Source organism: Manacus candei, unplaced genomic scaffold (genome assembly GCF_025592945.1).
Source record: "Manacus candei isolate 608988 ecotype Guabito, Panama unplaced genomic scaffold, ASM2559294v1 h1tg000103l, whole genome shotgun sequence".
Taxonomy (NCBI): domain Eukaryota; kingdom Metazoa; phylum Chordata; class Aves; order Passeriformes; family Pipridae; genus Manacus; species Manacus candei.
Window position 1 is genome coordinate 2,715,154 of NW_026138151.1, and position 25,895 is coordinate 2,741,048.

Sequence of the window (25,895 nt, forward strand, 5' to 3'; positions counted from 1 at the left end):
CCTCCAGCCAAGGGCAGGCTGCCATGGCCAAGCACCCCCGGGGCAGTACGTACCTCTGTGCTCCCACTGCTTGCACCTCCGTGATTTCCACAGTGTTCACAAAGGACACGGCCTTCGGGCCTCCGTAGGAGGGTGACCTGGGCATCCCTGTGGGGGACGACGGGACCTGGTGGCCCGGGGATTTGTAGGAGCCATTGCTCACCCTGCCCTGCAGCGCCTGGTGGGACTGCACGTTATTATTGGCTAAATCAGCTTGCAGAGAGGTTGTGGAAGTCCTTGGTGCTCTTGTCATTGCACTTGAGAGTGAAGACACTGAGGACTGCAGTATAGGGTTCCTTGTGCTAAAGCTGGTGGCGGCCATCAGATTGTCCCTGGACCCGTATCTCATGGCCATGCCGCGCGGGTCCTCGGACAGTGTGCTGACCTGCTGCAGGCTGTAGGAGCTGGGGGTGTCATAGACACCCGAGTCTGCAAACACCGAGTCGGGGTGCGAGTGGAGGAGCTTCTCCCTCTCTTCCATCTCCTTCCTTTCCTGGATGGACGCCATAATTGTCTTGGAAAGGTTGTCGTAGCGCACCGGGGAGGGGTCTCGCTGGTGCGGAGCCGGAGCCCCCAGCACGGGGCTGAAGCTCTGGGGGGGCTGGCGCTGCAGGTCACTGCCCCGCAGGTGGCACATTTTGGCTGACAGATACGGGGAGTGGTACCCGACAGAGCTCACTGCAGAGTGGGCCATGCACTTCCTCCCCGAGGGGGACATGGGGTTCAGCAAACTGTCATAGGAAAGGCTCCCGTTTCTGTTGGACAGGGAATTGGGAGAAAAGATGCTTTTGTAAGGGGTGGAAGCCGCCCCTTCAGACTTCATGGGATGAAGGGGCACTTTGTCTGTCCCTCTCCTGCCAGCAGATTTCAGGCTCAGGGATCGTGAGTTGATGGCAAAGGAATCTATCTGCAGTGGGGAAGACTGATAGGTCTTGTGGAGGGAGCTCTTCCTGTAGCTGGGGATGTCCAGGCTGGGTTCGGACTGGTAATCAAGGCTCCTGCCATCCTCTTCTATCAAAGCCCCTTGGCTGTGTCCCTCCTGCAGGGTGATCTAAAACAGAGGTGAACATGAGAAACAGAAGCCAGTGTCATGTCAGTACAGGCTTGCTCTGCACAGGGACTGCAGGGGAAGGAAAGAGCTGGAGGTCTTCTCTCAGATCCCAGCTATGACACAGGTTCATTACAAGGAGTCTCCTCAGTCCTGTTTAGCACCTGGATTAGCACCTTAGAAGCAAGGAGGAGCTATTCATACTAAGTGCTAAATAATATTGACAGTAATAGATAAGCTAATACATGGACACTGAAAACACTGAATGTGAGACCTAAACTGAGGCTCAAGTCTCAGACAAGGTAAATCAGATTGTAATCTGATAATACTGCCCTTGGAAAAACCACTGCACTTAGAGTTTTCTACAAATAGCTCTTGAGTTGAGGGATGTCTGGTTTTGTGTGCTGAGACAGAAATACTTTCTGCTTCATTTCAACACACTGGGGACCAGAACACTCTTATCCACTTTACTCTGTGCTATGAATATTCAGTAATTCTGAATTTCTGGTCATAGGTCTTCAAAATTAGGCACATAAGTTTAATTAAAGCAGAGAGGCTCCTTCCTACCATTTAGACAACAAAATGAAGCAATTTTCTCTTTTTTATTGCCTGTGCAGGACAAAGTGGCCACATCAGAGAAGGAATCAGAGGCCATAATTTATTTATGCAATGAAAACAGATAAGACTTCACTTTGTTTTACTCTGTGAAAATTGCTTACAGTTCTGTTCACTTAAAATGCCATTCTGTGCTAAGCAAATAATTTTTGCTGTTATTTTTGAAGAAGAGTTTACCATAATGCACAATAAATTGGCTGCACTGGTTCTGCAAACAGGAATTATTATCAGTCACATATTTAATCACAAATGCAGTCTACACAGGTTATTCTTTATCTAGTTTCTTTCAAAGGAAAGCTATAAAGAAAAAGCTAAATTATAAAAATCTCTTTTATTGTGAAGCTTTTAAAGGTTTTTTTCTTTGAGTTAGAAGATAGAGAAATATGCAAAACAGCTCACTCTCTTCCAGAGCATGGTGCTAAATTTGGCCTTCTCTGGAAAAAGGAGACCAAGTGGCAGCCTGTAGAGGAGGATGAGAGAGCAAGGACGTGATTTATTTGTGCTGCTTATTCTTCTGTCCTGATCCCTGTTTCCTACCAGCTTTCGCTGCTCAAAAGCAGAATCACAGTGACAGGTGAAGAAGTGCCACAGAACAGACACCAGGGCATTCCTCACCTCATCCTTCCCTCTGTGCCCTGCTCAGGCTTGGCAGACAGAGGCACGTCCTCCCATCAGCTTGCCAAGTGAACTCCACTTCAGGATATTCCCACCTGACTACCAGACAGTTGTGACTGCTACAAAATTGAACAAGTCCCCAGAGCTGGTTGTATTCACACCAGTCAGCCCACAGCAACGACACTGTTGTAGGTCAGGATTGAAACAGCAACTCAGAGTGAAGGTGCTGGACCCTGTTATCACTTCCCAGCACTGCCCAGGCTCCTGGCCTAACCAGAACCTCTCCTGGATCTATATTGCATCTCTGGGAGCCAAGGAATATTTTCAATAAATCCATGAGAAAATATGCTCCAAAACTCCTAAAAAAAGGAGAAAACTGTTGAAAATCCAGAGCATATCTCTCTAATTCTTTGGGCCTCAGTTTTTTTTGTGGGAGAAAACGATGCCAAGTGTTAGGAAGGTGGTTTTTTTCCATATAACCCAACTGTGTTGAAAAGGTACTAAGGAAGGTCAAATATGAGGAGTCTTCCACTAATTTTAACTAAAATATCTCTTGGGATGTTTTAAAAGTTCTTTCTGTTTTGCAAGCTGCCATCTTAAGGAATACGTGAGCATAGTGACTGTTGGCTGAGGGGTCTGATCCAGAGGAGTGCTCAGCATGCCCAGCTCCTCTGAGGGGAACGTGGGGTGGCACCTGTGTCAGGAGAAGCCAGTGGGAGGTGACACTTGTCAGCATCTCAGGGTCAGGCCCAAACACTGGCCCAGCAGCAGGACAGACGTGTCAGGCTCAGTAGAGGAGAGCTGTGACATCAGCCCTGTGTTCATGGGGAGCACAGTGACAATAATGCAGTGTCACACAACAGTGCCACGGGTCCTGATTAAAACTCTGACACTGACACTCACTGGGGCCCGGCAGGGAGTTCATGCCCAGCTCCACACTGCCCTGGCTGGGAGCAGACACTGCCAGGCTCACTCACCTGCTCGGCCGTGGCGTGGTAGTGAACTTTGGGGTTGTTGCTGAAAGCGGGTCGGTACTTGTACATGGCAGGAGTGGGGGGGCTGATGAGTTTGGGTGAAAGGCCACCTTCTGCAAAAGAAAAAAAAAAAAGGACTTTCTGTTAGAATGGGTGTGCACAGAAAGCTACCATCCATCATTCCTCCCTATCCGGGGTCCTCCACAAACAGATCTGCTCTGGGAAGAACAAAACTCGCAGTACTTTTATGCAGAATTCCACAAAAATCAAGGAGCCCCTGTGAAAGTAACAGCACATTGCTGCCAGATCAGCAAGGTAATGGGAAGAAGAAACAAAGTATAGTATGTTAAGTGGGGTGACATATTTTGGTGAGTAGTAATTTAGCCTAATTCGAAATACTAGATCTTTGGGCTGAAATCAGCTACTGGATTTATCTGAAAAAAAAAAAAAAAAAGGTTTTTCTAATAGCATCAAGGTGTTAAGTAAAACTGATAGAAATATCCAACCTAGGTTTGAATTAACCACTTCAAGCTGACTTTTCTCTCCCTTTCCTGCTGTAAATTTCCCTAGCTTGGAACTCCTATAAATAGAAAAAAACCCTTCGCCCAGGTCCTGTTAATGTTTTGAAAGATTACCACAGGCTTTTTAAAGAGGCTGAAATATTTTCTTATTAATAAAAATAAAACACTGATCATGCAACTGTACCTTCACTGGCACCCAGCTGCCCTTTTAGCTCTGAGTACTTGCTTGGATCTCCTTTGGGTGGGAGAGGTGGTTGGCCCTCCATACTTTTATCCTCCAGACCTTCCAGGCTAATTTTAGACTGAAAATGATTTAAAAAAAAAATCAATCATTGCATGAAACTTGGTTAAACAACAGCATGTGTCAGAGTGCTAGATGTATCACAGAACAAGAACTACCCATACCTGTAATGACAAGCAGGATTTAGCATCCACTGCAGACAAGGACATGTCAAATCAGCACTGTCATAACAAGCCAGTATAATTTTAACTGCACTATGCTGGTCTACTTGGCATGCTAAATACCATTATCATCACACTAGTTCATATGTGGTAGAAGACAATGGTGTTTTCTAGCATTTTTCAGCAGCTTTCCAGGTAGCTCTCAGCAAGCAACTTTCCAAAGACTGTAAGAAGTAACTATCCACAATAATCTTGCAAGTTGGCTTCTTTTGAATCTACTGCTTTCTACAGGACTAAAAAATCTTTCTCTCTATTCATGCCAGAAGAAAGTGAAGAAAAAAGAGGAGATAAAAGAACTCAGCTTCTGAGTCAATATTCCTTTCACTGGACCACAAGCGTTCCTGCAGCCTGGAAGCTCAGAACATTCTTGGAAACAGAAAAGCTGACCTGATGGTACAGGGTTTCATTAAAATTAATTTGAACATCAAGGGGTGACAACTCTTGGGACAGAAAATAACCACTGCAAAGAACAGCCACCTCTGCCAAGAGAAGCCCAGAGGCTTTCCATTCTAGAGCTGCCTGTTACCAACTGCTCCTGGATCAAGAGCTGCTGCTGCTGAACCTGGGTTACCTTCAGAGGATGAAGTATATGACAAGACTCAACCTCTGTCACCTTCTCCAAGAAATGCCTCATCATCTCAGAGAGATTTGTCAATGACAGACTCATTCCCATACCCCTTGATAACCCCTGCCCTTCCCAAGCAGCTCCTGAAGGCTGCCTCACCTTGCTCCGGTTGAGGTTGGCTTGGATCCCATTGTCACTGATCTTCACTGTGATCTGTCGCTCAGATAAATCAGGTCTGAGGAAAGGAGGCTTCACACTCACAGCCTGCTTCTTCTTGGGCTCTATTACATACCTGATTCATTGGGCAACAGTCATCATTAAAATAAACAATAATCTAAGAACGAGGCTTAGAGACAAGTAAATCTTCCTGCTTCCAGGTTATGATTTAAGAATGTGTCAGAATCTAGGTAAGCAACCTCCATTTATTTCAACAGATGTGATAACTGAACAGCAGTAAAAAGATCAATGGGGCTTTTTTAGTGAGCAAATGGAGAGGATGCAGTAAAAAGCACAATTTTTAAAGCACTGGTGGAAAAGAGCATGAAGAGAGCAAGAGAGGCCTATCACCAACAGAAGTGACTGACCAGATCTCACCCAGTGAACATGAACCAGCTGCCCTGCAGTGGGAGTCCAGGACTGGGGGAATAAGACCCAGCATGTGGGGAGTTACCATGGAGAAGATGATGTGCTGCCAGTTCTGACTTACCACGTGGTGACTTGTTTCTGAGGCATGTTTAGTGTTCAAATAAATGGAGGTAACAGAGGCAGACAGGTCTGTAGGAAGCAAGAAATCTAAAGGGAAATGGCTGACTTCAGATCTCTAATTTCTTTCCAGTGGAACAGAATTCTGTAAGTGAAAGTGGCCAGTGGCTGTACAATGCTTAAACATCAAGACACACACCAGCTTTCTCTGGGTTTTGTAGTGAACAGGACATTCTAGTAGTGATGGCTCAGTGATTTCAATATGCAGGACAATGTGAACAGGTCTTCACCAAACACTAAAGTCCTGCTTGCTACAATTCTGTGAATAGCCACAATGATGGTACTTACACCCCTCTCTTAATAGGAGTGCCTCACAATTTCTAATATCTGGCTCTTCTAATGTATCTTGACCCAATTTTCATGTTTTGATAAGTTTGAGAAGCAGCTACTTCAGTGTCTTTACATTAACACATGTAGCAATCCTTTAGGACTTACCTGTTGCATAATAAAGGGGGGGAAAAAGGCAGATAACAGTGTCAGGGTCTGGAACTGCTCAATACCCTGAAAAGGCTCAAATAAGTCTTGTAGTAAGATTATTAACACGTTTGCAGGCTGGACAGCCCAGCACCTAGGATATTTATAGTCCATCTGATCGCCTGCATTAAGATCCTGATTTCAAAATGTGACACGATAAATCTATTTCCCCAAAAATAGAAAGCCATTAATAAAATCCCAAGTTCTGTGATGTAGACCTCACTGATGATCTGTTTTATGATAATGAAAGTGCCAGTGAGATTGAAAACCACAGAAGACTTAAATTAGATTTAAGTCTTAAGGAGAAAGGCTGATTTTAGCTTCCTTCCTTTTCTCCAGCAGCCCAGACCTTGACTGCACAGTGTAAGAAGTCATGTGGGGAGTATGACAACATATGGAAACCTCCCTTGTTACTGATATGGACAAACAAGTTATTGAAGACAAAGCTATCAGCTCTTGACATAATTTGACCTGCTCATTCCAAATAAGTATTTCTGGGATAAGGGTTGTGAATTACATGAAGAAAGCTTGGACAGGTCACAGCCATGCAAGAGGGAAGAGCCACCACAGAGCTCTGCCTTCGGGACTGTCTCGCTTTACTTTTCTCTTATTTCATCAATGATCTTTGGCTTGTGAGCCCAACCAAGCACATTTTCTTCCTCTGTCCCAACAGCTGCTCTGCCTCCCTCACTCCCAGTTGCCAGTGTTTCTCCTACCTGGGAGCCAAGGGGCTGCAGAGCACATGTTCCACATTCCCACAGCATCCTCGGGTGAAAGGATTCACTCCCCCGCGGAATTTACCTGTCACCTGGAAACACAGTCAGGACAGTGCTCAAACCTCTGCTTATATCAAAGTCATCATCCAACCTTCAGAAAGCCAAGAACAAGTCTGCCTTGCTCTGACCCTTCTGTCCTTCCCAAACAGATCATGTTACTTTGAATGCTGCACTTCCTCTCTCCAGCTCTAACACATCACCTCCGTCAGCTAATTCCAGCCAGGAGGCACTCAAATGAAGATCCTTCCCAAAAGGACAGTGTGCTCAATGTGACTGGGTTTCAAAGTGCATATGTTCACCTCTCCATGCTGCTCCTGCCTGGATTTGTGCCTGCTCTCAGCCAAACAGCCCATTTTGGCTCCTTTCATTCCCGTCACTTCCACTCCTCTGCCTTGGCAAGTCCTCTCCAAACCAACAGGAATGTCAAATCCACGTCTGTAATGCTGGATGAGAGCAATGTTTCCTCTCTCTCAGATCCCCTCCCTAGCAGCAATCAGTACAAATCAGTGCTTTATGCAGGAGGGTGCCAGAACTCCCCGGTGATTACAATGTTTGCTTGGAAATGAGTACGTTTAATAAAAGCCAAGCCTCGTTAGACTGGAGGGATCCATCCAAGGCTTCACAAGCATTATAAAGAGTTTGTACTCTACAGAGAGATACTTGAAAGTAATCATATGGGGACAGATCCCAAAAAAGCCAGGGAGATTAATAGTGGTTGCCTCTAAAAGCGTTACTGTTGCTATTTGCATGTAAGGGTTTTTAATCAACTCGTAGTTCTGATGGAGCAACAAGTTTACAGAGTACCAGAAATACTTAAATTACTTTCACATGAAATAACACAATTAAGTCACTTTCACAATTAAGTGACTTTGCAATATATTCTGCTGGCATTGTTGATATAACATAAAACTCTTGAAAAGGCCAAGAGAGATATGTTGGAAGTTCTGAGAGCTGGAAGAGTAACCTGATGACTAAAACGTGGGCCTGGGCTCTTTGGCACATCTGCATTCAATCTTAGGCTTAAGCTGAATTGTGCCAGATGCTGGCAAAGCATTTTATCTCTCTGTGCTCATTTTCTCAAACACAATAAAAATAAAATTTCTCTAACTCACAGATTACAGTACTAATTATATCAATTTGGTTTCTAAAGTAGTTTGAAATCCACTGATAGAAAGCAGTCTCAGAAGGAAGGATATTTATTTACTCTATTCAGAAACTAAAAATACCAGGATATAAGCAGATGTTGGACTATGGGTTATTTTGATTCCATAAAAGAATTTCAGAGGCATTCAGAAAGCTCACAAACATCTAAACTCAGCCACTATGCACATTTAAATCACAGTCTGCCTACTATGAATGCTCAGAACAAACTCTGGAATGAACAAATACCAAAAATTTGCAGCAAAAAACCAAAAATGTCTGTACCACTGGCTTATAAAATGTACTGGGAAAAGAGGACAAGTGAAACAGAGCATATTGCAACTGGAAAACTGACAACAAATAACTACCAGTGCAAGAAAAGAGAATCAACACTGGCTGTAGGAAAAAAGTGAATGTTTTAGAACAGTGGCAAATCCAGGAGCAGATCTCATATCCATCACTCCTGGTCTGGTGCTCTAATTACTTAGATATACTTCCTTTGAAAGGGACCTGAAGGCTGGGAACATCCATCTTTCAGTTACAGATAGCCACTACATATGACTAAACAGAAATTAAGACCAGATCATATTTAATTTTCAGAATGGCACGGGAAGATAAATTAAATCTCAAGTGGTTTGGTAGCTCGGGAAACCAATCCAAGCTAGGATACATTTTGTAACAGTTGTTTCAATCAAGTTAAATGAGAAATTCTCAACCTTCCCAAATGTTACTGCAGCCACAAAGACAAGAAGTTAAATTTCAGTTTTTTTGAAGTAAAATTTTTCCTTCTTCCTCAGCCTAAAATTTTCATCTCTGCACAAAGACAAGCCTAAGGCAAACCACGATTTGGGCCAGGAGTCCAAAATGCCCTGAGTTTCATGCTACTATCATAAGCACTATCAAGCCTAATACTTGGCCAAAATCAATTTTAAAATGAAGAGCAGATGATTCTGAGCAGGACAGAGAGAAGCATTTGGAGATGACAGCTATGGAAGCCTGCTTTGTTCAAAGGCCATGTTAGGCAACCGTTCAGGATGACTTCAGACTCCTTGCTTATGTAAACCTCCCCCACTATTGTGGATAAGAGTTTTTATTGTCTCTGGTGGGACAGGACACAATGCCATCTCAGTTTACAGGGCCTGGCCTCAGACAGATGTCTCCAGTGGCAGCCCTGCAGCTCCACAGGCAGGAAGCCAGCAGCCCCCAGGACTGCCAGGGCAGCTCAGGGTGAGCTGCAGAGCACCCATGGGTGCAAGGGCAGCAAAAACACATCTGAAAAAGAAACAAACCACAAGGGAAAGGAAGTATGATGGGGCACAAAAGGTGAAAAAAGCCCCGATGTGAGGGGTGCTTTGGAGCTGGAGCTGTGGCAGGGTAAGGCACCAGAATGCACACAGTTAATGAGCCTGAGGAACGTGGCTGGAAGGGCTGTGTGAGCTGGCTGGCAGTGCCTGCCCCAGTGCAAAGGGTGCCCTCAGGAACAGCCAGGACGTGCCACTGACCCCAGACTAGATCTGTCACCCACACTGAGCCATCCATGTGCACATGTGGGTCTGGATCACCCCCACAGGGGCTGTGCATCATGGACACTGCAGGACCTGCAGGGGAACTCAGGTTTTACAGCCTGCTTGGCACAAGATGCCGTGTTGGCACTTGGTTTGGAGAAGCAAAACAAGTTGGGCACAATCGCGCCGAGTGTGTGTGTGCTCATACACAGGACAACAAGAGAGAGACAAAGAGCTAACTCAGACCTTATTATGTGCAGTGTGGGCTTGCTGGGGGAGTTCAAAATATCAGGAGACAGGGCAAAGGCATGATTTAATCTTTTCCTTTCTTTCACTCAGTCTCATGGATTGTTCAGTCTGACTCATAAAGTTTGAACTTCTGGGGTGGATGGTATTCACCACATAAAACCTATTTCAAGGCCATGAGTGGATTCTAAATGATAAATAAGCCTGGGATGATTCTCTGTGGTTAGAAAGGGGAAATCTTTGCCTGTAGTGCATTAAAAAAAAACCTGAAAATAAAAAAATATTGGCAATCTTCCTAGATCTTCACAAAAGCTCCAGTAAGAGTGTTACTGCTAAGATTTGGATCATTTTTTTTGCTTTACCCAAGCTGACTTGCTGACTTTCCTTCCCAACTCCACAGCTCAGCCACAAACACAGAGAAGGGGTTGCTTCTTACCTGTTCATTCGTTGTGCGCCCTCGGGCCACCAGAACTATGTGGAAGCCAGTGAGACCAATGACTGGGATAAAGAACAAGCCAGCCACACACATGACAGCCATCCTGCATCCAAGAGTTAAAGAAACTGGGATGACTGAGGGCAAAAGAGGCTGTGAAAGACAGAGAGAGGAAAAGGAGAGAACGAATATTGGAAACAAGGAGAGTGTCAGAGTCACAGAATGGGGTGGGTTGGAAGGGACCTTAAAGATCACCTCATTCCACCCCCTGCCATGGGCAGGGACACCTCCCACCAGCCCAGGTTGCTCCAAGCCCCGTCCAACCTGGCCTTGGACACTTCCAGGGATGGGGCAGCCACAGCTTCTCTGGGCAACCTGTGCCAGGGCCTCCCCACCCTCATAGTGAAGAATTTCTTCCTCACATCTAAACTATGCCTGCTCTCCCTTGTCTCGTCACTCCAGGCCCTTGACCAAAGTCCCTCCCCAGCTCTCCTGTAGCCCTTTTAAGCGAGGCTAACTAAACTTTATCTCAAGGTTAAGTCCATCTGCTCCTAGTCTGGGTCCTTACCCTTGAGTTGGTAAAAAGTACTGTGAACTCATTGAGTCTGGCTCTGACTATCCTGTAGGGAATGCTCTGCACTGCTCCAGTAAGAGCAGTGACACCCCTCAGAGCACTACACCAGCAGGCAGGGGCTGCTCCCAGAGCAAGCTCTGCTCTAGAATACAGTGATGGAGTTTTAAACACAGTAAACAGCACCCAGCAGCTCTGAGTCACACCTGACTGTGAGTAAAATTCAGGGAGGCAGCATATCCTTCTGCATGACAAAGACTGAGACAGACAAAAGGTCAGCCACAGTTTCTGGAGTTAAAGGATGTGAACACAGCACGGTGGGGACAGAGGGAAACCTGCACTGGGCATTCCCAGGAGAGGAGCACAGGGGGATCAGGAGAGGCCCCAGCAGCTCCAGGAGGACAAATCCTCAGAGTCTTTCTTTCACATTTTCCTCAGTCACCGGGGGTCTTGGAAGAGCAGAAAGAAGGATACGTGATGGTGGTGTGGGCTGCTCCCAGCTTTTCCATGTGGTTCAGCACGAAGATGAGCCCGAAGGTGAACACTCCAACCATGTGTGTACTTAAGGACAGCAAGAAGAGAAAAAAATAGCGGTAGTTCCTCCGTCCTATGCAATTGTTGACCCATGGGCAGTGATGGTCAAAGTCCTTGTAAAGAAAGGGAGACACAGGGAAAAATATCCAAACAGTGAAAGAAAATACATTGTCTTAGAGATGAATCTAAACCACTGTCATGTAAAATTACATCAGACTAGTTCTGCAGCTTTACAGAATGCTTGACTATCTTTGTAAGACTCTTTTTAGGACCAAGTTGTTTCACTGTCTATGGATGGAGAGGTACTTGAGTGTTTATGGGGTTTGAAGAGAGGATATATTAAAAAAAAGACAGTCTATTTATCTGCTAGCAGCAGAAGCCCTAATTTTTTATCATCCTTAGCACGAGTCAATTACAATGAAGTTATTATAACCTAGAATGGTTTCAAGATGCAATACTGCTGCAGAATTCCCTGCCCCACATTTCAGTATTTATATATCACTGAATTAATCCACTCTAAACAATGGACATCACCAAATATACTTTTTTACCAAGCAGATCCATAAAGAAAAGCAACAGCTGGATCAGACACAGGCAAAGTTCTGCACAGGTTCATTTACAGTTATGAACCCAAACCTGACTATTTGTCTCAGACAAAAGATCAAATGCCTTTTAACAGGAGATTTAATAATGAGGGCAAGCCAGAGACACCTTTCAGAGGCCTTTACAGAGTTCTGTAAGCATGTAAATCCACTGTCTTCAATGGGATTATTCTTGACGTGAGGACAAGATCAGGTGCAGGAAATAACCCCTTCTTACCTCTGTGTTCTGCAGAACAGACATTACACACTCCCTGCATCAGCAAGAGAACTGTTTATTTGCTTTGTGGTAATGCTGTTTTTAAACACTGCTCAATGATGGTTTGATATTTCTAAGTTTTGCACAATGTATTTACCAAAAATTTACAAAATACAAGAAAATGGATTAGAGCTTTCTCAAAGCACATTAAAAAATGGCAGGGGCAATTTAATAAAGATCATTTCAGGCTATATCTGAAATGTTGACACAACATCTGTCTGTTAAGCAAATCTGGTTGCATGCAGCCCAAAATACCTATGGAGTATAAAACTATAAGTACCCACTGCAAACATTTCAGTAAAGAAAACAAAAATCTGACTACTTCTGTCACAGATCCATTTTTGGCTCCCTCTGGTAACAGCAGGTTTTAGGCTTTAACTGTTTTTTATTTCTGCAAGTGTTGTCTGCTTTTGTTGTTTGTGCATTTTTATCAAATTAGTTCAAAAGTTTTATATTTGGGAAAAGAATTTTTATTGTACATTCTAGGCTGAAACTGAAAACACAAGAATTACAACCCTGAGTGGGTTCCATGGGAACATCAGCAGAGAGGCTCCCACTGGCATCTCAGTGCTGGCCTAAAATAGACAGGTGAGTGGAAAATAAGCATCACAAGAATCAATAAAACATGCTGTTTAAGACCATGATTTATTGATTCAGAAGTCATTAATGCTTTTTGCCTATATTCCTCCACAGCAGTCATAATTAAATTACAAGCAGAGCTTCTTACTTGTGCCCCAGAATAGCAGGGAATGTTCAACTGACCTGACTATCAATAGAATTTCTGGAGGGCTACCCAGAGTCACCTTGCCTTCTGCTATTTTCTGCAGGTTCCCTTTGGATTCTCTCCCCTGTTCATTGCTGCTGCAGAACTGACTCCATGGAGGCTTTATGGCAGCATGAAACTTAAGTGTTTATACCACTGAGTTTTGAGTAATCTTTTCCTCAGAAAACTTCATTTGTTGCAAATGAATTTTTATGCCGAGCCACTGGGGAAGGTGGAAGGAAGAAATTCCACAGGACAACTGAGAATTTACCATCATCTAAACAATCCTCAGGATCTAGAATTAGTGAGAGCATTTCTGTTTTAAAACCAGGAATACATGATTCAAGTTTTCTACCAAAAAATCCAGCTCTATTTAACAATTCACAGCAGCCTAAACAAATTGTGTGTCACCACTTATGAATAGCTGTGGCTATTCCCCTCTACCCAGGGACCTTGGCAGCCCTTACTCTCAGGCTTCTGAAATCCCACATCCTTCCAAAGCCTTCCAGAACAGGACAGCCTTGTCCTATTTATCGATGGTTCCCAGGCACAGCACTGCTTCCAGATAATTATAACTTAGATATCTATTGCCCTGAAGGAGAAAACGACTGACACAAGATAAATCCAGGCAGCCTTTCTCTCACATGTAACTGTGCTGCTTTCTTTGGGACTATTCCCTTGCTTATGGCAAAGAGGATTAGGACAAAGGTAGTGTGTACAGCATTCCAGCTGACTCGGGGATTTTTTCCTTCTCTGATTAGCAATTCCTTTCATTTTAATGGCACAGCTGAATATATTTTAGACATATTAAAGATTTCATCTTTCTATTAAAAAAAAAAATAGACCTTGCAGCAGAAATGATCCTTAAGAAGTGAAATTTTTAGCTCAGCAATAAAAAGTGTCCCCTGGCAATACACTGCAGTGAGTACAGGGCTCTGTACTTACATGTTTGGGAGATTCTGTAGCCCAGAAGCACATTTACTATCAGGGGTTATTTTTTAAAAATCCCTGTGACTCACCCAGACTTTAAGGATATCGAGAATCAGGAAAGTCCCATAATTCAGAGCAACCAACATTAGAAACATGAATGAGTTCATAGTCTGAGCTGGGGTGTTGAAACAATGGGCTCCTTCCAGTGACTGGAGAAACACTCCCTGAATCCTGAGTTTGGTTTTCCTAAAGCTCACACACCATTCTTGCTTCTCTCTTTGTCCACTAATGCAGTCACCAGTTTGCTCCCCATTAAATGATGAGCCCTAAGCTCACACAGACAAGTTACAATGGTTCACCCTGAATTTCCTGCTCTCCTGAACCCTGCCTCTGAACTGACTCTCCCATTCACCCCTTGTTTTACACTCACAATCCCATGGCTACTTCAAGGCAGACACAGCCAGCATTACAAATGTTCACTCTGATTAGCCCTGGTGACAAAGCTGCCACCAAGCTGTGCATGTAGCACACACAGCTGAGGGCTGTGCTTCAAAGGGCACTACCTAGGAGGAGTCCAGCAGCAAGGCTACAGCTGTGAAGCTCCAAGAGGTGGCCTGCTGGGGGAAGCCCCAGCTGCATGCCCAGGGTGGGGGGTGTTACCTCGACGCAGTTGTCGCAGACGCTGCAGTGGGAGCAGCGCGGGGGGCGGTAGAAGTGGCAGGTCGCGCACCACTTCATCCGAACTTGGATCCCCTTGATCTCCACGTTCTTGTAGAGCGGAGCTCGGAAGTCGTCATCTTTGTCCTCATCTTCATCTGCTGCTCAAGGCAAAACTAAAAGTTAGTGGAAATAAAAGGGAGCAAAGAGAAAAGAGCTGATCCTGTCGGTACCCTGGATGCAGGGGCACTGCCCGGGCTCCGTGGCTTGTCAGAGCAATCCCAGAGTGGGGAGTGATGGGCTGTCAGAACCCCCCCGTGAGCAGGGCTCCTGTGGGCACCTCCCCAGGGGCTGTGCAGCCTGACCACCAGTCTCTGGGCAGAGAGAGGGGTCTGAGTCCTACCTTAGCCAGCATTTACAACCTGAATGAGTAAGATGAGGTGCAGCACAGAGTCAAGGAGGGGGCAGAAACCACCCCAGCCCTGGTTGTGAGAAGTTCTGCTGCATCTATTTGGGATTAATTCAATGCCAGCCTACATGCTAGCTCATCAGCACATAATGGGAAACAAATTACAGAGGCATATATTAGAAGAATGTTGTGCTAGCTCAAACCCCCAAAATCAACCCAGATGACCCTCAATCATCCCAAAGACCTGTTGTTCCAGGGAGTGTGAGGCCACAGTGGGATAGCCACGTGCCCATGAAAAGTCCTTGCATCAGTGCTTACTCCTGTACAGCATGGCCTGTGCTCACCTCCACACTGCCCACCTGGAACACTCGTGCTTCAGGAACAGTAAGGAACTGGGAAGATCCCACCTCTCTCAAAGGTAGCACAGTTTACTGATCTGAGCACAGCACTGGCACTCAGGAAGTCCTGTATTTTAATTTTCTCCCCCTGTGGCCCTGAGCTACTCGTTTAGCTTCTCTTTGCCATTAGTAAGATGAGGATGACATTATCACAGTCACCTCATTAGGGACAATGCAGAGGGCACATGGTTTATCATCTCAGCCAAGCACTGCCCTGTTTAAGAAAAGAGTCCATTTAAAAATAAATGCACAAAATAAAAGATTGTCTGTAATAGACAATTATTGGGAAGAAGATAAAAAATATGAGAATGATGTTCATGAAAGTTCATCTTTTATTTTAGATTCCTGTGATCTTTATTTGTTTCCTCTTGACAGAGAAAATCTAAGAAGCTCACTTCTATTTAACACCTGGTTAAACATTATAGTGCAGCTGGCATTGGTTGACTGGCTCCAAATTAGGTGGAATTTGATAATATTGTCCCAGCGGGGCATCAATTACTGTCACTCACTTCTATATTAAATCTTCTCTAGATGTGTTATCATGATCCAATTTCCATTGACTTCAGAGGGAATTTCTCCCTTCACTTAGACGAGCTTGGGATCTGGCTCAGCTACAGTATTTATCTTGCAGGAGTATTCTCTGGATTAACGTTTGTGTGTGGAAGCAGAGTGCTGTACTGGCACCATTCCCTATAATTTTCCTTCATAACTAGGCAGTGGGACTCAGAGAAAGCTAGACTCTAAATCCCTGAGGCGCTTCTATAAATACAGTCTGTAGGTTCTTCCATACCATTATAAACCTACCCATGCTGTGTAATACATGTGGGCAGATGAAAACAAGACATTGGAACAGTCAAACCATTTAAGCTCTTTGTAGAAAACCTGACTATGCAGACAAAAAGTCTGTACATTCCATATACCTGCGTGCATTTAAACAGAATTCACACACAGTTCAAGAGTTTGTGTAAAACAGATTCACATCAAAAATACTGAAAGCCACTTTGTAGTTGGTATAATTAGCCAGCACTGAACACTGCCAGTCTCAACCTAGACTGTAAATCAGATTTTTCAGGGCAGCCCCAATTTCAGTCACTTCACACTTCCTTTCCTTCTCGTTCATTTTGGTGTATTACCAGCAATTCACTCACAGAGCCAGTCCTGATTCACACCAGAAACATTCAGAGAGCCACCAAATTAAAAATATTCAAAAATGAGTAATGGCTCTGGGAGTTTGAATGAGGCCCTCTTCAACAGGTTGGGTCTCCACAGCCCAAGTTCTATCATTTCCCCCCACAGCCAAGTTCTATCTGCAGAGAACCTGCAAGCTCATATGACACAGCCAGAAATGGGCTTATTTCCAGTTTTCAGGGACCTGAGCAGAAGAATACACTGTCAGAGGAATGTATCTTACTACACAGATTCTCATACTTGGATCCACTGACACAGAGCAGACAAAGCTCATGTTTTTATAACATACCTTAGGATTTGTGGTGGTTTCCTTAAAGGAATCCTGCGATTTCATTAGAATCTCAGCTTTTGTATTGCTCACTTGTTGTGTTGGTTTTGAAGTAAATTCCTAACTATTAGAAATGTGCTAAGAAGTTTGAAAACCAACAAGACTAAACCTAATTTCAAAACCAGAAAGCAAACAGACCAATTGTATACTCATTTTGAATCACTCCTACAACCCCTGAACTCCTGGCACTGGCAGCCCTGCGGGTGGCAGGGGGTGGTGATAAGCTTTCTTCACAAGCACACTTGTGATCTGAAATAACATCTTCTCCTCTTCCTTCCCAGCACTAGTATTTATAGTCTTTTCCATCTTTTCCCTTATCAGTTTGCTTCCTTCACACATCTAAACTCCTACTCCATCACTTTCTTCCAGGAAGAATGCACCCCCTTCCTCATCCTTTCCCCACTCCCCTTGTTTCCAGCACCTTCCACACAAAGCACAGGCACAGCACAGAGATAAAAGGCCAAGGCCACAAGGGAAGAGAAAGAGCCACAAGAGTGGTGAGCTCCAGGAGTTCCTTCTCTTCCTGCTTTGCTCCTGACTCCCTTGTGTGAAGGGAGGTGGAAGGGAGGGAAGGTGATGAGGGAGTTTCTACTTGATCTCCCTGAGTGTTTCTTCTTTAAACACGAAGCCCAAAATGAAGAACCTGTTTGCAAAAGGGAGCTGGAGAAGTGCAAAGGAAGGTCTGAACTGCCAACACCCCCAGCCCTGCTCACTCCCAGGGCAGGGGGATGTCTGGCTGCAGGCTCTGCTCAGAGGGAACTGCCCTGCACACAGATGCTGCATTCTCAGCCAGAGACCTTCAGAACTGAACATCTTTATTTAATCTTTCCTCCTACCAAAGGCAAAGAGCACTGATGCCTTTAATAACCTCACATCCCACACAGGTTTAATTAACACCTGCTATCCCTGCTGAGAGGAAGAAACTAAAAAGTCCAGGAAACTCCTTAAAAGCTCTGTGTTTGAGTTCTCTTCAAACTCACTAGCATTTGTACCTTTAAGTACCTATACACTGAATACCTTGATCTTGCACAAGTGACTGAATCTTGCCTTTGCCAGAGTTTGCCTTTACATACAATTATTTGCTTAACTGGAGTGCTGCAACACTTAATCAGGAGTTCAGAAGCTTCAGCTGAAAGGAATGGCAGACAGATGCTTATCATTAGACTCGGCTACCTGGTGAAACCTGGCACTTGCTATTCAGGGAAGCCAGCAGGACAAGTACCTCGTTCTTGTCAGGTAGCAATTCAAAACAGATATTGAATTCAGTGAATAGAGGTGAAAAAGCACATCTTGCAGATAGCACAGACCCATTGGTTTATAGAGACTGCCTAGAGCAGTCTCTGCTGCAAACTGCATGAGAATAATTATTGGAAGATAGATAAAATGAGGTGATAATTCTCTCATTAGGATGTGTTAAAGGAGATAGCTGCACTGTGGCTCCCACTACAAAAGCCAAGCGATCTTTATCCTATTTAATCAGCTGTGAATCAGTACTAATTTAAGCAGGAATATATTTCTAAATGTATGCATTTTTAGACACTCTAAGGCAAGCCTTAATCATTATCTTTTTAGTGCTCAGTGCTTTTGCATTTCTTTTAAGGTATCCTGGAAAATCTGCTTTGATTAAAGTTTAGCCTCTCCCCTCTGCCATGCTCTGCTACCTATTGTGAAGACAGTGACTTAAATCCAATGTGCCAGCATGACACAGGGGATAGCAATCAAAATCACATCCCTCAGGAGAGCTACTCAAGGAGAACCATCCGAAGCAACCCTGTGCCCCCGACTGCCAGTCTGAGCAAGTGCAAGGCCAACTGACACCTCTGAGCTCAGGAGAGAGTCAGAGGGTACCCAGCACTTCACTGCCATCCCACCTCTACTGCCAGCTGAGAATAACAGAATAAGAAAAACAAAGGGGGATTAGTTAGCAACTAGTGTGTTTGGATACCTGGCTCCTCCTTTGGCTTGGATTTTCAAACCCACCCCCTCACACACACACCAGTCCCATTCTCTGTTACCTCGGGGGAATACTCCAGGGTCCATGAAAGTTGCCATGCTGAAGTTTGCCAGTACAAACAAGAACACGAGCCCATTGTACACTGGGATGGCTGGGGAGATGGCTTTTGTCAACCAGGGGCACCTGTGGAGAAGAAAAGTTTTGGGTCAGGGCTCTTTCAGCTGTACCATGGAGTTCTGCCCGCTCACCATCATCTCCCCTCGGGCCTCCCCACGGCCATGCAGCAAGGCTGGATCTGCAATGGAACAGAAATTCCCACAGAGCCACTTCCAGTGATCACTGCAACACCCTCTGTAAAGCTGCTTTGTTCCAGAGCACAGAAAGCTGTGAACCATTGTTCGCAGGGCTCACAGGCCTTATATAAATAAGGAATAACATAGGACCAAGTATGTCTTTGAAAAAAGACCCCTGACTTTCTCCTCAGATTTCCACCTGCCTTGCCAGGCAGGGACTCCTCCAAAGCTCCCAAGCAGCCACTCAGCAGCAATGCCTTACTACCATTAGCACAAATCCTCACTGGCCAATGTCTTCTGGATGGTATTTTGCCTGAATTACATCCACAGTTGGACCTGGTTGTCTGCCAGGCTGAGGGCTGCGGAAAGAAGGAAAAAACAACAACAGACAAGCAGCCTTCTTCCAGATCTAATTCTCACTGGGCCTGCTACTGAGAGGCTGTTCTGAACAGCTGAGAACGGCGTTGTTGACCTTGAAGGGACACTGTTAAACATGCTCTTGTGGCCACTGGTAGAAGGGCACCACACTTTCTTCTCCCATTTTTTGGTGAGCAGTAAGGGAAAAGATTGTTTTGTGCTCCCCTCCTCTTTGTAGCCAGGCTTAACACTGCTGCAAACTGCCTTCAAAAGGACCTTTCCCTGTGTGTGCTTCAATCAGCTCCACCTGCAGTGAGGAAAAGATGGACAAGTCCTACTCAGGGTGAATGAACTGTAAAGCCAAGAGTAAGAAACCTCTGTGGCCAGGGCCAAACCTCCAGGCTGACTAGGGCAGAAGGACAAACCAAATCAGCTGAAGACAGCTTGACACCACCAGGTACCCTAAGACCCTTCCATGCCCCAGAGGTGGAACTTCAACAAGCAGCGAGTCCTGCTGACCTGAGTCCTGCTGACCTGAGTCCTGCTGACCTGCTGCCACGCTCAGTTTGCCTCAGAGCAGCTGCCAATGACTGCAAACCAAAGCAAGGCAGAAGTTCCTCCCTTGCCAGGGAATGTGCTGCAGTGACCTTGCCAGGCACTGTCACTAACAACAGTTTCTGCCACATCCTTTGGAGGAAAGCAAAATAAATCCTTAAGTAAGCGGTTATAGAATCAATTCTACTCAGGGAAGGGTTCTTCCCTCTAAATTATAGTAAAATTAGATTCAGTAATGGGCATGACTGACTTAATTTCTTCCCTTGAAGAAGCTGCCTACACAGAGAAAGATTATGAAGTTCCCCATTGCTTGTCAAGCATGGAGGAGAGATTTCCTTGGCAGCAGAGTCACATAAGTTGGCAAACTAAAGGACAGGAAACCCTTTCTTACAGACAACTAGTTACTCTGAATGAGATTATAACAAGAGAGGCTGTCTCAGATGATTAATGCAAGCATTTGTTAACATTCTCCTTTGTGATTTACTTTGTCATGTTCACAACAAATATATCAAAATATTAAGAAAAACTTTAGCCATAAGCTAAACTGAACAGCTCATTTAATGGCTGAACAGTGTATCTGAAAAGACTTCATGGAAGTTGAAATACAGGATAGAGTGAGTCACTGTACATACTAGCCACAAGGTCAGCTCACAATCCTTCCATCTCTTCTTCCCAGAATCTTTATGCAGCATCACAGACTACATAAAATTAGATGGAACAAAAGGGGCCTCATTTGTGAACTAGACTGGCCAATAAAAACAGATGTGGAGATCAAGTCCTGGCTTGTAACTGTAAAAAGGTCTGAAAAAGAAAATAAAACTGATACTAGGATTCACAAAAATGATGCATCCTCTCCACTAATGCACACACAGTTTTAGGCAAAATAACAGAAACTCTAATCCAAGGCCAGCAGGTTGTTTTATCACTAATCCGTTATGTAAATCTGGATTCTGCCCCTCTGCCTCAAGAAAGAATCTGCAGAAATGTTTGAGTGGGACCTGCAGTGAGTTTCTTTTTACTTTGTGCATATCCCTTCTTCAGGAGATCTTCCAGCAGCAATTATGCCTATCCATGGGACAAATCCAGCTGAACTTTTCATTTGCTTTTTCCTAACAGAAGTTGCTGTGAATTTAGATAAACAACACACAGGATCCAAAGTTTTTTTTGGTTGGTGAGCCCAAAACAGTTATTTTATATATATATGTGTGTGTCTCCTACTCCAAGTTAGTTTGGATCCTTCACTTGAACCAGAAGACCTGAAGGGTAATGTTGCTACTGTTCAGGTACAAGCCATGCTACATCAGGAACTGCTCAGCAGAGGAACTTTCCTTGGCTTTGTTTACCTTGGAAACTCAGGGCCAGCACAGGGCAATCCCAGAGATAATTAGGGATCTCAAATTCTTCTCAAGGAAGTACACAATTACACAGGCGGCATCTCCCTCATAATTATACTTCTCTTACATAGAGTGACTCTGTTCATAAGTCAGAGGAGAGTAATTCAGGGTGACAGATTTAATCTCATTTATCCTATTTGCTCCTGAAACCCTATCCTAATAAAACGGAAAGTTAAAAAGATTAACAAATAGGATCACACAACTTGCTGGGTGTCAGAGAGACTTAGCATGATCAGCTGCCTTCCTCTGCTAAATTAAACAACAAATAATCCTTTCTGCTCTTTTGCTTGGTGCTTTGTAGCAAGACATGTTTGTGTCTTGTAATTATAGTTCACCTATAATTAAGTAACTGAATAGGACAGTTCCCTTGAATCCTGCTCTAAATTAAGATTGGTGTTTTTCATTAAAACCTTACACATGCTTAGAGAGGCAGCAGGCCACAGAGGATGGAGTCTGGGATTTCAACAACCAGGTTTTAGTCTTGGCTCTGACATGGGCTTGCAGAGGAACCAAAATCCATCTGCTTCCCCCCCCAGCCCAGTTACACATTTTGCAAATGAGACCAAACTACTGCCCCTTGCCTTTCTTGAAGCTGCTTGTGCAGTGCCCAGAGAAGATGTGGGAACCTCAAGACTACAGACGGGCATCCAAGCTTTGGATACTTATCCACACCTAATAAGAAGAACCCAAGGATTGTCTAACTGGCTGCTCAGCTCACACATCCTCCCCTCACCTCAAACAGATGACAGATGTGCAACAAAACAATTCATTTCTGCACAAATCACAAGGCATGGGGTTATAACATGGAAAAGAAAGCATCTCTTAATTCAACTTCTTCCATCATTACAGTGGTAAAACAGTAAAGTGAAATAATTGCTTCAGTGCATGCAAGGAGAAGCAGCTCAGTGAAGTACACACTAATTAGATAAGAGGGGTCAACAAGCAAACATAATTTGACTAAGCAAGAGTACTGATTTCCCTGGAAACTTTAGGACAATGTCCATAAGTCTGCAGCAGCCTGTCCTGGCTTGATTCCTCTCCAGGAGTTTCTGGCCAAACACTGACTATTAAGAACATGTGAGTCCTGTAAAACCCATGTAAACAGTTCCTGAACATCTGACCAAAGGTTTAACATTTCTAATCTCAACCCCAGACCCAGCAACCCTGGGAGCTGGCCCTGGCCCTGGGCTGCTCAAAAGCTGCCCTGCCCTGTCAGGCCCAGCAGTCAGGATGGCTGGGAGGGACAGTACAGGAGAGACAGGCACAGAGGGCAGAGTCCTCCTCACCCAGCACGAGACAACAGGACCAGAAATGACAGGGCTGACTCTGAACACCCACACTGGAGAGGAATTTGGAATTAGATGCCAACATTGCACCTAAAGGCCGTTCCACCAGTGTGTATGTGGGACAGAGAAGGTGCCAGACAGCATCCTGAAGGCTCTACATGGCCCAGTCTGCAGCACGGAGCAGGGAAGGGCAGAGCTCTTTTAGTCTTCAGCAGTGCAAATCTAACACATTTCTCACATTTCCCAATCTGGGTGAGATTTTTCCATTTATATGCTCTTTCCTACCCTGAAATCACAGAAAAGTACCTTTCTGGAATAGTAACAGAAGGGGGAAAAAAATTGCTCATTTTTCCATTTTTTGTCACCACCAAAGATAGCTTGGAGATTACTGTACATCCAAAAATACTTTCCAAGGTGCTGAGACATCTGTAGGTTTAACAAGGCATCACTGGAAACAGTCAGGAGAGAATTTATCTGAATGCCATAACCAATGGGAAGCAGAACAGCAGGTCTTGTGAGAGTAGCAGGAGGTTCTGGATAGCCAAGTCCTTTGCTCAGCTCTGCACATCAGATTTTGATAAATGAACTAATTTCTGCAGCACATCTTACTCACTGGCAAGACTGCAGATAATATATCGTTGCCATAGCATTCCACTGTCACTGTGAGCACAGCACCACTGAGAGAAAGTGATACCAAGGAAAAGGATAACAAATACAAACGTTACCAAAAAATGGGGGAAGGACAAATAAACACAGGAAAATTTATCCCTGAAAAGCAGTAAATTGTGAGAGCTGAGTGCTCCATGGAGCAGCTCATGCTGGCCATAAATGGGAGCTATCAAAACATCCACCCTGAGTTTTCAGGTGCAATTATTCATCACTCAAAATGCCCAGCTCTTTACTTGCACCTCCCATGGAAGGCATTCATTGCACACTGACTGTGAGGGATAGACAGGCTGGATTTTAGAGGACACAACAACGTGTTTGTATCAGGGGAAGGATGATGCTCACATCAGAAGCAGGTCTTCACAGCACTTCCAGTGTCTGATGGGCACGAGCAGTGTCACCCAGAGCAGCAGTAAATGCCCCAGTGCCCCGGGGAAGGAGCTGATGGCCAGTACAGGTAAGTCAGAGCAGATTCTAAGTGCAGGTACACAGAGGCAGTGCAAAGATCCACAGACAAACCCCCTTGGTTTCCTTTCTCAGCCCTGGACTTTGCAAAGCCTGGGAGAGGCAAGGCCAAGCGTAGTGCAGGGCTTCTCAGCCAAGCACCAACCCTTTATCAGCACCATGCTGAGCAGCTGGAAGTGAACCCCACTCCTTCAGCAGCTGAAAAGAGAGCTGAGGGTATGGGTGGTCATTGGGTCACGACAGAACAGGAGGGCAGTGAGGAGTCACTGCAAAACAACCCCAGCAGGAGAGACACCAGTTGCCCTGTCACATCGAGAGGTTTAAATCCATTTGGTTGGAAAAAGAAGGAACTGCTGCCCAGTGAAATTCCTTTGCAGTTCTGTCTGTGTATGGCTGGCCACCAGCATCACTGTGCTGCAACAGCTGAATGACTTCCCAGCCACAGAAACCTCGCTGAATTACCTCCAAAGGATGCTGTATGAACCAATAATTCCTCACCCAGCAGAGCTGTCAGTGCCTGTGGCTGCACTGCCCTGTCTGTGCTCCCATGTGCACCACTTCCAGCAACAGTCACAGTCCAGCTGCCCAGCCTGGTGGTGGCCAGGGAGGCCAAAGGATACTTCCCAGCATCTGAAAGGGATACACACACACTGCACAGCTGAGCTTCTCTGAGCATTTTCGAAGACACCATGTGGAATGAGGACTCGTGCTTCTAATGTACAAACATCAGAACTATTAAATTAATGCCACATCTACTGCAGCAGTGCCAGAGACAGCCCCTCATCCTGAGTCCCCCAGAGTCCCATCTGAGTAACAAGGAACACAGGTTATTTGGTCACCACTAGTGACCCTTGTGACCTTCCAGACCTCTCAGTAATCTGTAACACAAGTTTTTGTTGGACAGATGGAATTGCATTTGCCAGATTCCAAGATGGGAAAAAAGCACAGGATAGCTCCTCCCTGCCTGAGGGCTGTTCTCCTGTTTTCCCTGTTGCCTCCATCCTTGTCAATGCATGCATGAATCAGCAATGCAGCTGAGGTGAGCTGCTCCCACAGAGCTGCTTTTTAAAACAAGGTCAAATTATCAGCACAGACACACTTGAGGTGATCCCAGCTCCTGGCACAGAAGGATCTGCACACTTTGCTCGCTGTATTCCCCAACCACATCCTGGCAGAACACATCCAGTACACACCCAGTGCCTGAACTCATGAGATAGTGGTGCAGTGGAAGCAAGGCAGCTCATTTTAAGTATGTGGTGATGAGAGAGAGAAACAGGTAAAGAAATATTATGAGATAAGGAGGGGGGTGGTGCCATCAGTGAAAAGATACAGTTTATATTATCCTTGTTGTAAAGTTAATTTGATTTTTTAGATATTCCTTTTCCACATGAGCTCAGTAGAAAGAAATTAAATTTCACAGGATACCATCCCTTTACAGCTCCTGGAGCAATTACCTAATTTAAAGACAGCATCTATTAGATTAAGTTACGTGTCACTTAAATTACCAATGAGCCCATATGCATTAGAAATGTCCAGTTTGAGCTCTGAACTTTGTGATCGTGTCCTTGGTGGGTTAGAAGAGAATGGGGTAACAAAGATGCAGGGAGAAAGCAGAAAAGCAGGGGACACCAGCAGAGACAGCCCAGCAGTCTGAGCTCAGCCCTGGGCAGCCTGGGTGTCAGGGCCCCTGTCAGGGGCTGCTTCAGGGAGCAAGTTGCCTTGTTAGAATTCTGCACTGCAACAGAGCTGCAGGGGCTGCCTGCAGTAGTGGAAACCTCTCCTCAGAGGATCTTACCTCTCTGCCACACGTGCCACTCGCTCCATGCTGGCAGTGAGCAGCCAGAAGGACAGGAGGGACCATCCAGCGGCAGGGGAGGTCTGACACTGCCCCCACAACTCCGGTGCTGGGGAGGGCACACCCCACACCCCGCTGGCTCTGCCAGCTCTGCCAGCTGCTCTTTGCAGTGCTGGGGCACAGAGAGACCCGTCCAGAGGAGGGGAAGCAAAATCCTGAGAGGCTGGTGACAGCAGTGACATTTCTGCCACGACTGGAGAGCGCTGTTCAGGAAAGTTACAACTAATTGAGACCAGAGGTTCTTGCAGACCTGTCTGGA

At 45.1% G+C, this 25,895-nt stretch overlaps 1 protein-coding gene across 6 annotated transcripts in view; it reads right to left on the bottom strand.

Moving 5' to 3' along the window:
• The window catches only part of ZDHHC8 (zinc finger DHHC-type palmitoyltransferase 8), a 108,167-nt gene that overhangs the window by 6,884 nt on the left and 75,388 nt on the right, over positions 1-25,895 (bottom strand). For 5 of the 6 annotated variants that reach the window (XR_007900051.1, XR_007900050.1, XM_051769107.1 and 2 more), the window contains 9 exons: positions 18,827-18,948; positions 14,492-14,649; positions 11,221-11,393; positions 10,179-10,281; positions 6,792-6,883; positions 4,999-5,131; positions 3,997-4,114; positions 3,295-3,404; positions 54-1,090 (listed from right to left, as the gene is read on the bottom strand). Coding sequence is in view for 4 of the 6 variants with exons in the window: in XM_051769106.1 (XP_051625066.1) it covers positions 54-1,090; positions 3,295-3,404; positions 3,997-4,114; positions 4,999-5,131; positions 6,792-6,883; positions 10,179-10,281; positions 11,221-11,393; positions 14,492-14,649; positions 18,827-18,948 (2,046 nt within the window). In the remaining 2 variants the exon portion in view is untranslated. Of the gene's footprint in view, positions 1-53; positions 1,091-3,294; positions 3,405-3,996; positions 4,115-4,998; positions 5,132-6,791; positions 6,884-10,178; positions 10,282-11,220; positions 11,394-14,491; positions 14,650-18,826; positions 18,949-20,602; positions 22,580-25,895 lie in introns of those variants that run through there. The other variant, XM_051769108.1, reaches the window with a different exon arrangement.